This window comes from Halichoeres trimaculatus, unplaced genomic scaffold (genome assembly GCF_033239565.1).
Source record: "Halichoeres trimaculatus isolate MK-OKI-2021-1 unplaced genomic scaffold, fHalTri1.1 fHalTri1_scaffold_2, whole genome shotgun sequence".
Lineage (NCBI taxonomy): Eukaryota > Metazoa > Chordata > Actinopteri > Labriformes > Labridae > Halichoeres > Halichoeres trimaculatus.
This window is the reverse complement of record NW_027437180.1, coordinates 25,789,467-25,803,938: the sequence shown is the minus strand read 5'-3', so window position 1 is coordinate 25,803,938 and position 14,472 is coordinate 25,789,467. Positions and strand designations below refer to the sequence as shown.

Below are 14,472 nucleotides of genomic sequence, written 5' to 3'. Positions count from 1 at the left end.
AAGTAATATCTGATGTAAGCTTTACTTTCAAGTCCTGTTACATTTAGATCTGGCAAGTTTGAACAGAAAGTAATGCCAAATAAAGAAAAACAAATACAAAACAAAACAAAAAAAATAGTACAAATGATCTATTTACCAGTTATCGTCACAACCCTGTACAGCCTTAACAATGGAGTTATAAAAAAAAGCTTTGTACAGCACATACCAATCTTTACCGAGTGCCGAAAGAGAAGATAGTTGAGCCATTTTGCTAATAATAAAACACAGGCAAACGTAAAGCTAACTGATTGTAGACAATGCAGTGTGATGCTAGCTAAATGCAACTGAGGGAGTTAGTTTGAAACACAATTAAGTGCTAAAGAGAGAGGGCCATGTCATGCATGCTTTCAAGTGCTGAGAAGGTAGTCAAGCTTTAAAAAAGGTCACTGTGCTGAGTACAAATGGGCAAAATAAAAGAATAAGTGCTTAAGAATATTGGTTTTCATAAGGATAGAGCCCTGTTACCTTTTTCAACAATACACTCAAAACTAAGAGGGGACATAAAGAAGTGCAGCCATTCATGATTAATAAAAGGCAGATATTTTTAAAAGGTGTCAAGAGTGGATGCACTCTTTTTTTATCTCTTCATCTTTTTTATGGACCCTGACAATTAAGTTTGACTCATCCCCAGAAGTCTCAGGTGGTTTCCTTCCACCAAGTGGCACTAGAGTATAAAAGATAATGTAGATAGTACAAGTGTGTGTGCGTGTGAGAGTGTGTGTGTGTGTTAGAGGGATGCTTGTTTCACTCCAGAGACAGCATGCCAGACATGGACAGAGCGAAAAAAGGAACCAACAAACAGCAGTGTAAAAGGGGACAATCGCTCCAGAGCACGACGTGACGGATTCAATCCTAACATCACATCTTGCGGTGGCTTACATTTTGGTCTTGACAATTCATCTTCTCTTTCCAATCCACGTTTTTTTTTTTTGTTATTCCGACATGATTAGAGTAGAAAAAAAAACATGATTCTTCATAAGAAATGCATGAGGAAAACAGACAAAATAAAAATAAAGAAAATAAAAAGATCCCTTTACAAATAAGGGATTTTGGCTTAAAGACCACTTATAAAAAACAAGTCATGGGTAAAGCTTTTTAAAATAAAATGCTTGTAGTACGCTGCCCTATCTCGCAAATATACTTTTTGAGCATGTCTTATGGATAAATACATATTCTCTTAATCAAAAAGTGCAGCACTGTGCAAAATTGGCTCATCGCAATTTAGCCTGGGACCTTTAGTTCCCAGGGAGAGCTTGACCTCTACTGTCTAATTCATGCAATTTGTATTCATTTACTTTCTCCGATTTCACAGAGGCAGACCTTTCTGCACTGCAAGAAATGCCTACACGTGAAAATGAGGGGTGTTGATTGAGTCATTTCCAGCAACTGCTGTCCACTCCACATTACGGTAACTTGGTGGATCTAAGTTTGCACTTAAAAAGAAAAACAGGAAAATTAAAGGTTTAAGTGCTTTTGGCTTGAAGTGTAACTACATTAAGTGCAATTAAAACTCAAAAGGTTGACAAGAGGAGGGAGAGAGGGGCTAAAAAGCAGTACCATGTCTGCTGGCCTAACAGAAGCCTCTGCCATCCAACACAATGCTGTACACATGAATGGCTTTGCTTCATCATTGCACCTACAGGAGCTTTTTCTCACAATGGGTTTCATATGAATGTTAGTAGAAAATGTTTTATCATGATGTAAAAGGCTCAGTAAAAAAGTAAAAAAAAAAGGAAAGAAAAACAAACCAAAGAAAAAAAAAAAGACACAGAAGGCCACCAAACACACTAACTTTCCCGTCTTTTCCAGCACAGAAGACGTCCCTGTTCACACTTCTGTATCACTTCATTTTCATATACATAAACAAAAATACATTCATTCAAGTCATTTTGGAACAGTTTTTTTTTTCCTTTTTTGTACACAAAAAATTACAAAAAGCTCCAAAAAGCACCATTGAATCGGCCTGTGGTGACCCATGCTGCGGGCAGCTCGCTGGCTAACCCGGAGCTGGTCACCTCCACAAAATAGTTATCTCATATATCTCTTCTAAGTATAGGTGCGCGATACATAATTCTGCACGAGGCTGCACTGATATCTACCTGGTCTCAGAAAAACTGAGTATCTACTTTGTTAATTCACCTGTGAGTGCAAATTCATTGGCTTGATTTTAAATCCATCGCTGAAACAAAACGTAAGTATTCGTCATCATGATCGGTCTGATTAATATTTCCTGTCTATTTACATCAACACAGCTTATTCTCTGTTTTGCGAGCTTAGAAAAAATATTGAAATGAGCTGATAATGACACTTATTCTGAGGCAGAGGTGATATCAGGCAGCAGCTATGCATAATATGGTTCCACCATTATACAAAAAAAACCCCAACGGAAATCAAAAAAGATGGGAAGGGAAGGGCTACAAAACTATGTACAAGACTGATAAATAAGTAAGTGCGTGGTTTGAGGCGTGGCTTTGGAAACGTGCCTTTTTCAATGAAAAGCGTTCCGTTTCATTGGTTCTGTCCACGTTGCACCGCTAACACTTCAGGATATCTTGAATTTTCAGCTTTCTAATGACGTCAAAGCTAGTTGAAAACACAGAAACAGGCATGCTATCTTGATGCATAATAGCAATAGACAAAAATGCACTAAAATATAGCACTTGCAAGTTTTGTTTCTTCTTTTTCCAACTGTATATCTCGTCAAATGACTAAAGAAAATATCTATAAAACTGAGATACGTTAGTTTCCTTAGATAATGCAACTGGGTCCAGGTCATTCAGACGTTTAAAAACAGAAAGAAAAGGTAATAGAGAGTAGTAGCTGAAGTAGTAATAATTCAATTGATAGAACTGATAAGAAAAGCAGCTTCTTGATATAAATGCATTTGTAGCATGTACAGCCTTTTTCTCTTATAAATGTTTTTTTTTTTTAATGTTTCTTCATTATGTTTGTCTGCTCCAGCTTATTCTGCTGGTCTGATTGGAAAAGATGTCGCTCCCTCTGCAGTGGAGAAGTGTCATTCACACCACTGTCTGAGGAGTGAGGGATACAGCGAGGTGAGGAGGAGGAGGAGGAGGGCGAGGTCAAACAGTCTTGGCCCTCTCCATCAGTCCCAGGTAGGCCAGGAAGGAGTGTTTGTGGGAGGCGGGTGAGGAAGGAGAGCGGGAGGGGGACGCAGGACTGGAGGAGAAGAGGAGAGTAGATTTGGCGGGCCGCCATCTGGAGTGGAGGTGCGAGTGGAATGTGAAGCGGCTGTTGTGGGTGAACAGGGTGGTGAGGGGGATCAGGTGCGCCCTCTCGCAGTTCCTGTACTGCTCAAACACGTGGCGGGAGGTGGAGGAGGAGAGGAAGAGGGAGGGGCTGCCGCTGCTTGGGCAGCCGGGATTTCTGGTGTCATTGTTGCCGTTGGTGCTGACCAGGCAGTGCAGAGGGCTGGTGTTGTCCAGCTGGTGGGACTTACCCAGGCTGAGTGACAGAGCCACGGACTGCAGCGCCTGAGACGCTGTTAAAGTCATGAGAGGGCTGTTACTCCCGCTCCCTCCGCTGCTCCCCCCTCCTCCACCAAACAGGAAGTTGTCCTGGCACTTCCTTGACGATGAGCCCCCTGGTGATACCCCCTGGAGTGGCAGCTCCTCCTCTCCCCCTTCCTCCTCTTCCTCCTCGTCTTCTCCTCTGCCTAGTCCCCCCGCTCCTCCACTCTGGTGTTTCTTGAGGTGGCGGCTGAAGACGAAGGGGTGTGTGGTGGTGAAAGGGCACTCTTGGCAGCCGAATGTCTGGCGCGGCGCGTGCTTCAGCTTCTTGTGCAGGTTGAGGTTGTCCTTGCGTTTGCAGCTATAGGAGCAGCGGTCGCAGTGGAAGGGCCGCTCGCCCGTGTGCACGCGCACATGCTCGATCAGCTTGTTGGCCGTCTTGGACAAGTAGCCACACTGCTCACACTTGTAGTGGTTGCCCAGGCGGTGCCCCCGCATGTGGGCCTCTAATGAGGTCTGGTCAGGCCACAGTCCCTGGCAGATGCGGCAGCGGTACTCCATCTTACAGTGCGTCTTCAGGTGGCACTCCATGGCCGCTGGACGATTGGTGGAGTAGATGCAGAAAGGGCACCTGGGTAATGCAACAAAAGGGAAACAGGGAGGGAGGACACAACACAAAGAAGCAAAAGACAGTTGAAGGGGAAGTGTACCTTCAAACTTAAAAAAAAACACATAACACAGCTTGAAATTCAATAACACAAAAAAATGAAGAGGAGAAGAGCAGGTAAAGGAAAAGTGTGTATGATGTACAGGTATGTGTGCTCATGGTGGTATGTGTGGCAGTTTAATGGTGGGAGAATTGAGGTGATCAGTTATATGTGTGTGTGGGGGAGTGGGAGGAGGAGGAGGTTGGTGACAGGCTGGAGAAAAGATTGGAGCAGTAGGACATGAAGGGAAATGAAGGAATGGAGTGGCACTTACATTTAAATAGCACCTTTCATCTGCTCTGGGCCCCAAAGCGCTTCACAAACCCTGCAGAACAGAATCACCTCAGAAAAACCTCGAAATGGTCAAGGCCCTCTCTGCCTTTCTACACACTCCTACATATATAGAAATACACTTCACATTGCTCAAGTGTATACACGTGTGCATACTGGTCGAGGAAAAAATCTTTATGGGGACCTCGGGGGTCAGAAAATGTAGGCAATAGAGGAGTTTATCTAAACACTGCTTGTTCTTCAGGTCTTATAACTTACTCTACACCTTGTTGGCTGAATCCTGTCTGCTTTGAAGCTAAAAATAAATTTGGTTTACATAAATTAAAGACACATTGTAAACCTTGAAGAAGTGAAAATACAACCCACATGTATAGACATAAACAGTACGGTACAGGGGAGGATAAATCATAGCAGATTTAACCATAATAATCCTAAAATGTATCCAAAATGTCTCACTTCAGTTTTGTATGTTACCTTTAATTAAAAAAAAATCTAGCTTAAAACATTTTAAAAGTCTCAGGTTTTGAGACTTCAGATGCAGTACAGGGGCTCAAAGTGGGTTTCTGTGTTTTCTGTCACACAGTTTGTTATAAATAGGGATCAGTGTCATTTTGATGGCAGCTTTCTTCTTTACATATAACACAATGCTGCCATTTAAATACATTTGTCAAAGTTTAGGACATCCTAACTCCACTGATGGCTGCACACAAATAAGATGTAAAGTACAGATCTTTGCTTATGACAAGATGAGGACGATAATCGATAATAATGATACTTGATGGTTCTGCACATGCACAAACTGGCGGCATGAGAACAACTGAAAAACAAGAAATGGCTTGTGTTACTTGAAATGAAACAAAATGTTACGCTTACAGCATGTTTCCTTAATAAATGGGCAAATACGGTCATACGCCACCCTAACGTTGAATTAGTACAGACGTACATTTTTATGAGCAATCTAAACTCAAACAGGAACATCATCAGGGTGTTGTGAAGATGCTGAGATCAACAGATGGTCTTTATGTTAGCCTGACAGGCCTGGAATGGGAAATAAACATGTCATAGTACAACAAAGGCTCCTGAGGGGCTGGAGTATGGAGATGGATAGGGAAGCATGAGAGGAGACTGGAGCTACATTCACGGTCAGTATTAGAAAAACAAAACTGTTTAGTGAAAAACTCCTGAGCTCGTATAACCACCAACATGCGTGCACTACAGTGGCTGTTGGAGTATTTCTACATTTAGAGTATGAAGTGTTTGGGATGCAGCCTACAGTGTCAGTTATGTTTGGAAAGCTTTCATTTCTTTCCATAAACTGCATGCTGTGTTTCAGATCAGAGTACGAGCACTTAAAAGCAAGCTTTACTTTGAGTATCAGTTCATTTAAAATAGACTTGTGCCAGCGTCCAGTCTATGCTGTTTCAAATCTAAGTCATGTGACACTTATGGCGCTTATGCACTTTCTTCTAAATGATTATCTTCTAGTGGTGTGCCAACATTTTTTATATAATACCCAGCCCAGTGTGTCTGCATTGGGGGGATAAAAGCAGCTTTCTGGTATGCAGGTTCCATCAGATATTTTTCTTTGGCATGGCTGTTAGCTGTGGGCAGTGGAACAACAGACCCTGAGGGGAAGCCCATTTCCATCTCCCTTTCACTCTCCCTTCTGTTCGTAGCAGCCACTGCAGACCCACAGACCGCTGTCTAATAAGTTAGACCTGCCAAGAGAGGCTGTCGAGCAAAACTGCAGCTTGTATCGTTTCATTTGCTGGCTGCAGATAATGGACATTAAAGTGAGGTTAACTGATCAGGGACACATGGAGAGAATTATCTTCAAATAGAGCTCTTATTTATGCTCGAGTCTGATTTAAGAAAGTTTTAAATAGATATCTTTTAGTCTTTTAAAATTAATTTTCACTCAAAAAAAGAGCTGTGATCTGGTCAGTCAGCTTTTTTGTGTGTTTTAAGTTAATTCACATTCATTTTACGCCATCAAAGCTTACCTTTCCATGCTAAATAACACTGTGGACAACTGAGTGCATATACAGCTGCACACTTCCTTTTCTGATTTGCAGACCAGAACCAAAATTTAAATCTGCTGTTAACTACACATTCTTGCCCTGGTCTTTCAGTGTGCATGTATGAAATATTCCCCTGTAAGGGTAATGAATTGAGTGGTTGAAGGATGAGGGAGGGGAAGGACAGGCGGAGTTAGGAACCTCTGTCTGTACTTGCTTTCCTTACTTGAGCCCTCCGGAGGGGACGGTGTGGCACTTCTTGTGCTCTAGCAGCTGCTCGGGCGTCTTGAGGAACTTGTGGCAGACATCACACTCGAACATTCGCGTGATGAGGTGGATCTGGAGGTGCCGTTCATACATGCTACGCGTCTTGCACACAAAATTGCAGAAGACACACTCGAACCCTGTCAAAAAAGAAAAGAGGTGAGGGTGAGTCAAACCTTTCTAAAGAGTAATCCTCAAAACAGAAACTAATGGGAGATCAAGGAAAAGTCGAAACAAACAATATCTTCTCAGACATAAGGGTAAATTCAAGAAAATAACTGTTTTCATCACCTATTTAATTAAATGAAAACAAAAGATATTTTAGAGTCCTATCATGTAAACTAAAATGTTTCAAGCTTTTCTCCTGGCACCTCCTACCCACAACCCCAAAACAACCAATGGTTTCCTGACCATGATACCAGTGTTTTTGATTGGCCAGCAAACTCACCTGACCTCAACCCTATACTAACTTTAAGGGTGTTGAAGGGTTGAAACTCAAAGCCAAAAGATACAGACCAATTACATTTTTGAATCAAATTTTGAAAACACACGGAACTTGTAAAAAAAAAAACGACCAGTTTACTTTCGTTGCTCATTGCTTGCAAATAAAACAATCTCTGTGTATCAAATAATTTTCTCTGTTAGGATAATGGGTAAGGAACAAATGAATTCATTAAATTAACAATATTTTTGATGGGTCTGACAAAATGCAAGGCTTAGAAAATTTGGAAATATACACAGGTTTTGTTTGTTTATAAAACTGAAAAAAATTATAATAAACTGGCTTGCACCAACTCAGCATGAAATGAATTTAATTGAATGTAATATTTGGTAAGCGTCAAATCAATTCATAACAAATTACACCTGAATAGTGGTTGAAAATCAAACTCCTAATCAATAAATCAGGGTGTTGTCTGTGTTTTTTTGTGTGGCAGGTCTAAAATATATACATCTACTGTGTTAGAGAAATATTTAAAGATGGTCTTTAAACAATAGACTGTGTCAGGATGGACTTTTTCCACTAGTTTCTTGCCTTTGTCAGACTTGTCCTCAGTTCCTGATCCCGAGTGGCTCCCAGAGCTGGTCTGGCTGCCTGCGGAGGAGGGCGGGGCAAGCAGGCCCCTGAGTTCTTCATTATTGTGGATGAGGTCTCCGCCCTCCGAGCTGTTGAGTGAGTCGCTGAGGGCTGACAGAGACGAGGAGGTGCTCTTGGTCTCACTGAGAGGACTCCTTGAGTTCAGACCTGGATACCATGAGGACATACGACGGGGCATAAAATTTTTTTTTTGTTAGGATTTAAGAAAATGTGTGGGATACATTTTAAGAGCTCCAAGAAAATTAACAGAAAAGCTCAATATAACATTTTCAGTTTCAAGGACCCTTTTCCTGTGTACTACACAGACACACAGGCTTACACACAAACAGACTCTGGCTGAGGCCCTGCTGCCAGTCAAATCAAGACGCAGTGTGCTTTTATTGATCCCCTTCTCTAAGTCGGCAATTCACCGGGAAGAGAGAGGGAATTAAGGAGGGGAGGGGGCGAGAGGGAGGGAGGGCTGAGGAACGCAGGTCATGGCCGAAGGAGCTAAGATGGCAGGAGCATCTCAGGGCACAGCTCGACAAAGGGTATTCACTCAGGAGGGAGTGAAAAGAGGGAGAAAAGGCTGCAGAGATCCTGAAATGGTTGACCCATTTTTTTTCTATATAATACAGAAACATAGGCACTGAGTCCTAAAACATACAGAAATACACACATATACTGTAAACACAGACATATATATATATATATATATATATATATATATATATATATATATATATATATATATATATATATATATATATATATATATATATATATATATATATATATATATATATATATATATATATATATATATATATATATATATATATATATATATATGAATAGAAGATGTAATCAAATCTAAATGTAACAGGGTCATCACAGCGTGATTGTAACAATTTTGAATAAACTATAGTGTAGGCCTTTTTGGAGCTTCTCTGTCTTCTATTGCAATATCCAAAAGGAGAATATAACAGAGTATAAGCACAAAGAAGAGGGAAATCTATGCACCTTTAAGCTTCAACCCTTATTACACCTGTACTGAAAAATGCTCTCTCTCACATGTGACTTCTCGTCTGTGACAGGGGAACATTAATAAGACGCTAAATCAGCCACAATATCCAGAGTAGAAATCAGGGAATACAGTCACATACTTCACCACCTTTCCCCTACAGAGAAGGGCACCCAACCAACCCCTTCCCCTGTGAGGAGTCCAGTCTTCACAGGGGGTCAGCTCGAACTCTGACACCCGCTGGGTTCGGACATCTCATGTCTGGGCGTGTCCATACGGTTCACCAGAAAAGTAACCTTTTCCAGTCTACCAAGATTTCCTAAGGCAAATTGTTAGTCCTTTGACGATGATACATGGCTCTGGCAGAACTATGGGCAGCTTCTTGGGATTTCCAGTCTAGTCAGCAGTGAGTGATTTAACAACTTCCAGCCTAGCCGCCCTCTAATTGTGCTGCAAGAGGAGCACCCACCCAGCTTTGTCTGGTGAGTCTCAGTTTAAACAGACATGGACACAAAAGATTTGCTCTTGATTACAGATTTTCTCATCATTTACTTACAAAGATACAGGTATCAAATTGCAGATTTTTAAAAAGTAAAATGCAAAATACATTACTGTATGTGAAGTGTTGAGTCAATTTAACAAAGATCAAGCAGGACAGGCAGTTGTACAAGGAAACCACCTAAAAAAGACCTGTGACTCTCAATAGAAAACAAACCGTGTCAAAACCAGACTGAATTCAACTTGACGATATAATAGCGAGCCCATATAATGGGTGCAGAGTCAATGTTTTAGAAGGACAGGAACTCATTCTCGCCACTCCAGCTGTCTGATGTCCTGCAAGGTGCTGGTGTGAGTTAGGTAGTACGCAGTCAACACGTATTGGAGCAGAGACACATCTGGTGTGTATCCAGTGTTAGGAAATCTGCGCACTGATGGGATATCCCAACACAGCACCAAGCAGATTGTAACTCAACTTAACTTTTTTTTTTTTAATCTAACTCACCAAAAAAAGTACAGCTTTTTGAGTTTGCTAGATTACTCCTTCGTTATAACATTCAACATTCAAACTACAAAGGCTCTAAATACAGAGGGCAGAACAGTTTTTATACCAAAGACCTGATCTTATGTATGAACAGGTTTAGCATTTTTATGTAAAAACTAAACTCTGATAAACAGGGCCAGACCCTGACAAGTCATTAAGGTGTCCACAGACAGGAAGTAGAGGGACCATGCTGAGTGTAAGCGGCTCTCCTGTACTTTTGTTTTTGGTGGTGGTGTCCATCTTGTGTGAGACTGAGATAAATGCCGAGCCTGGCTGAGAGACTTAAAAGATGGCCACAGCGGCATCGTAAACCCAGCTCGTCTCCAAAGGACCCAAGGCCTATTGATTTTTTCCCCTCAGGCACGATAAGGGCCAACCTTCTCAGATAAACAAGGCCACTGTGGCCTCTGAAAGACCCCTCAGCTGTCTAGGCCGGACAATCCCACCCACCCACACATAACACACAACCAGTATGCACACAGACACACACACAGAGGAACAGCAGAGGAGCAAAACATCAGCAATAAACTGGACAAAGCTGTTTTAGACAAAAACACTCATATCGACCACCGGGGGTTCACTCCAGCAGCTTTAAAAGTCCAAAGAAGGTCGACTGGAGGAGGCTGGTTTGTGAAACCCGAGTCTGTTGCTTGTCTTTCCCTGTGGCCTCTAAACTCATACACGAGAAGTATAGGATGTGGAAATTTTAGCTCTATTATATATACTTTTTTGAGTGGAAACTGTTCGCTTGTTTCCTTCCACAGTCACTTAATGTACAGCTAAGACACAAGCTCAGAAAGTGAGGACTCTTGTGTTTGTTTTGTATTCATTTAAAAATGAAAGGTAAGGCTGAAAACATTAGTTTTTCATTGGCAGTGATCTCAGAAATTTGACAGAAGTTATTTATTCTCACAATTTGGACTAAAAATCAGGGATACCAGCTCCTGATTTGTAACATTTTGCTGGATTTTATGGTCAAACATTGTACCACAAGTAAAGTGCAAAGGGAAGAAATTGTAACCATATTTGAGCTCCATCTCAAACTGTATCATCTCTAAAAGCCTTAAAGCAGAAAGCGGTCTCTATAACCTTAGCCATTGTTTAAATTTAAACCCCATGTGTTGTAGTACAGTGCCAAAACAACAGAAAATGTGTCACTGTCCAAGCACTGCACTGTTTTTCTATTCTGGGCTGTGAACAAGAGCCACAATGTGTAAGCTACCACCCACTCTTAACATGTGAGAGTAATTTTTGAAAATAACTCCATAAATCATTTTTTCTAGAGGTTGAATCATGTACTTTTCTACTACCCAGTGAATGTTTGAAAAGCCTGCATGAACAGCAAAAATCAGCATGATTCTCTGATTCGAAAGTCAATCTATAACAGAAATCTGGAGCTTTTTTGGTTTTGTATTTCAGAAAAAAATATCTGTAATCTAATGTGAACATTTATTTAATAGATTTCCCAATGTCTTTTAAATATGTTTTTTGGTTTGGGTTGTTTATTAGGGTCAATAGGCAACTGATACATGTCATCTGAATAGGTGTCACACTATATTCTGACTATCTTCAAAGGAAAAATAATCTACTTAAAAGAAAAATATGAGTAATCACTATTATTGGTTGCAACCATCCATAACAATGATCTGTTTGATCGTTGCTGTCACTCTCAGAACCAGTGGGCAGCCATGCGTTCCAGACATACATACCTGCATGCCCAGTACTTATGTGGTTCTTCATGTCGTTCTCCTCCATGCAGACGTAGTCACAGACGCTGCAGCAGAGCGAGAACATCCACTGCTCCTTGTCCACATGGAGCGACATGTGGCTGACAAACTGGGCGTTCAGCTCCGTCTGGAAATCGCACACATGGCAGCTGGACAGAGAACAGAGAGGAAGAGGAAGGACGATGGTGAGAATAACAGGGGGAGGGGCAGGCAGCTTTAGTGTTACATTATGTCCGCATAAATTGATAAGTGGCACAGTGTGGATATTTTTTTTTATTTGATTAAAATGATTGAAAATGACACACTGCAGACTTGGTGCTATTTCACTCTTTTCACATCATGAGACACATTTAAATGATTAAAGCAACAGCACCACATTTTGAAAAAAACATGCAAATTTTTTGCTGAGAGTAGTTGTCTCGATACAGATGACTTCTAAAAGTCAGTTTATTAGTAAATGAAAAAAAATCAGCAATTACACCAGTGAAAACCTCAGTAAAAGAAAATCCAAACCTGGTCTGAAAAGGTTAAACCATCAAAGCCTCATATTTTAATCTTTGTTTTCAGAGGTGCATTATTTTGTCTGTTTTCCAGCTTAACATTTGATAGCCTCTCCATGTCCTAACTCTTAGCTGAGCTAACTTCCTCAAGGCTGTGGCTTCATACTTTTACAAAGATAGAGTGTCCTGGAATACAAACAAGTATCATTTTAAGATACATCACAAGTAACCATTCGGGGAATTAAAAAACTGGTGTTCAAGTTGGAACTATTCTGGTAAAATTTAATTAAGAAATATTTTATATATGATTTTTCAAAAAATCAGTCAAAAAAAAGCATCATATGTGCCTCAAAACGCTGCTAAAAAGAGTCAGGGATTGTGTTTTACCCTGTTTTCAGTACCTGTAGTAGTAAGGGCAGTTCTTGCGCTCAGCAGAGTCAGCTGTAACAGCGCTGACGATCTGCTCGGCGTCTGTGTTGACCAGCTTGACAGAGTGGATGGTCAGGTGCTGATTGAGGTTAGCCCTGCACTTGGCTGCATAAGGACACAGGTGACACTTGTACTTCCTCTCTTCTGCAACAGAAAACACACAGACACAAGACCTTGGGTTACTGTATACGTTACCTCAGGTGATATTTCATTAAGTTGCGCTCAGCCTCTCAGCATTAAAAGGAAGCTTAAACCTAATTACTCAATGCCTAACCCGGCTTCACCTTTGTCTGACCCCAACTGTATCTCTGATCCTGCAAGGAGGGAGAGGAAAAAAAACACCTTATGATGTCTGGAAAACTCAAGCTTTTCAGGGAAGAACTTGAAGAATACTGTGAGTGCTTTACGGAGGTGAAAAACGTGGCACATACAGACATAATTCTACTTTATTTGCAGGCAGTTTAAAATCCAATAGAGCTCTTTACTGCAAGACACAATCTTTCCTCTAATTTTAAATAAAATTTGACATAACACAAATTCTCCCCCTAGCTCCCCCTCAAAAACACACACACACAAACTCATACACAAACCATTTGCCCCAAGGACATGAAGCCAGGCAACCTTTATGTCGCCGGGGAAACCAAAAAGACCATCACACTGACATATGCCCCTGCTTCTGCTCTCTGTGGTGTGGCCAAGCTGTTCGCAGCCAACCCGCTCAGATGGTGTGTGTGTGCGTCGTGTAGTGTGTGCACGCGAGATGTGAGAGCATGTCCAATTGTGTGGGGGGCATTTTGTACACGAGTCTCCATTTGTGCACTCGATGATTTAGTTTGCAATCCAAAGTAGGCTGCATTAATTTCTAATGGAGCATGAATTTTCTTTAAAAAAAATAAGTGTTTATAAGAGAAATTCATTAATTTTTGTCTCCTGAAGAGAGACTAAAGAGGGATATCAGATGACGTGACGGTGAAGAAAGATCAATTGCAAACAAAGAAGGGCCAAGTTTGAAAACACAGTGTAATCAGGACACAAGGGAGAGCACAGCTTCATCCTGAGGAAGTCTCCTGTGTGATGATTGTGCGTGTGTGTGTGTGTGTGTGTGTGTGTGTGTGTGTGTGTGTGTGTGTGTGTGTGTGTGTGTGTTAGAGAGAGAGAAAGTGAAAGAGGGAACCAATGTGGCTGAATCACAATTACTGTGTGTGTGTGTGTGTGTGTGTGTGTGTGTGTGTGTGTGTGTGTGTGTGTGTGTGTGTGTGTGTGAGGGATCCCTCTTACTGGGTAATTAGACGGGCAGTTTTCCCAGTGAGACTAATCATGGTGGTAATCTCTTTAAAGGAAGGGTAATCTAGTCTAGCAAACCTTATTTACTTACTGTGGGCAGCGCTAATACAAGCACACGGCAGCTAACGCGGACACATGCACCAACAATGACAGTGTTTGTTTATTTGTTTACTTACCTGTGTGTAGGGACAGGTGTCTGGAGAGAGTCTGCTGTCTACCAAACACCTTTCCACAGACAGGACAGGGGAAGAGCTGCTCGTTGAGTCTCCACTGGGCTATCCCATTTCCCGGCTCTCCATCTTCCTTCTCTGAGTCTGAAACACACACAGGAAACCACACTCATCATTCACATTTGATATGACTCACCACTAAAGGATCTAGAGGTGACCCTGTGATGCTGCTGTTAACTATATTAAGTAACTTAAGTTCAGTATAGCAGTGATATATCATCATATTTCATTGATATTGAAACCTGAGCCTCCAAACCAAAGAAACCACTGTGATACATGGTTGTATACCGTTTTTTATGTCCTAAAAATAATGCACTTGTCTCCATTAAATTCCATTCCCTCTCTTTAAACTACTCTTGGGGTCTTCTGCTT

The 14,472-nt window shown here is 41.3% G+C and overlaps 1 protein-coding gene across 2 annotated transcripts in view; it reads right to left on the bottom strand.

Moving 5' to 3' along the window:
* Nucleotides 1-940: 940 nt before the first annotated feature.
* The window catches only part of znf827 (zinc finger protein 827), a 69,998-nt gene continuing 56,466 nt past the window's right edge, over nt 941-14,472 (bottom strand). For both annotated transcript variants that reach the window (XM_074686412.1, XM_074686403.1), the window contains exons 9-14: nt 14,047-14,184; nt 12,559-12,730; nt 11,640-11,806; nt 7,823-8,032; nt 6,752-6,929; nt 941-4,140 (exon numbers count right to left, since the gene is read on the bottom strand). In XM_074686412.1, coding sequence (XP_074542513.1) covers nt 3,123-4,140; nt 6,752-6,929; nt 7,823-8,032; nt 11,640-11,806; nt 12,559-12,730; nt 14,047-14,184 — 1,883 coding nt within the window. In that variant the 3' untranslated portion in view covers nt 941-3,122. The remainder of the gene's footprint in view (nt 4,141-6,751; nt 6,930-7,822; nt 8,033-11,639; nt 11,807-12,558; nt 12,731-14,046; nt 14,185-14,472) is intronic.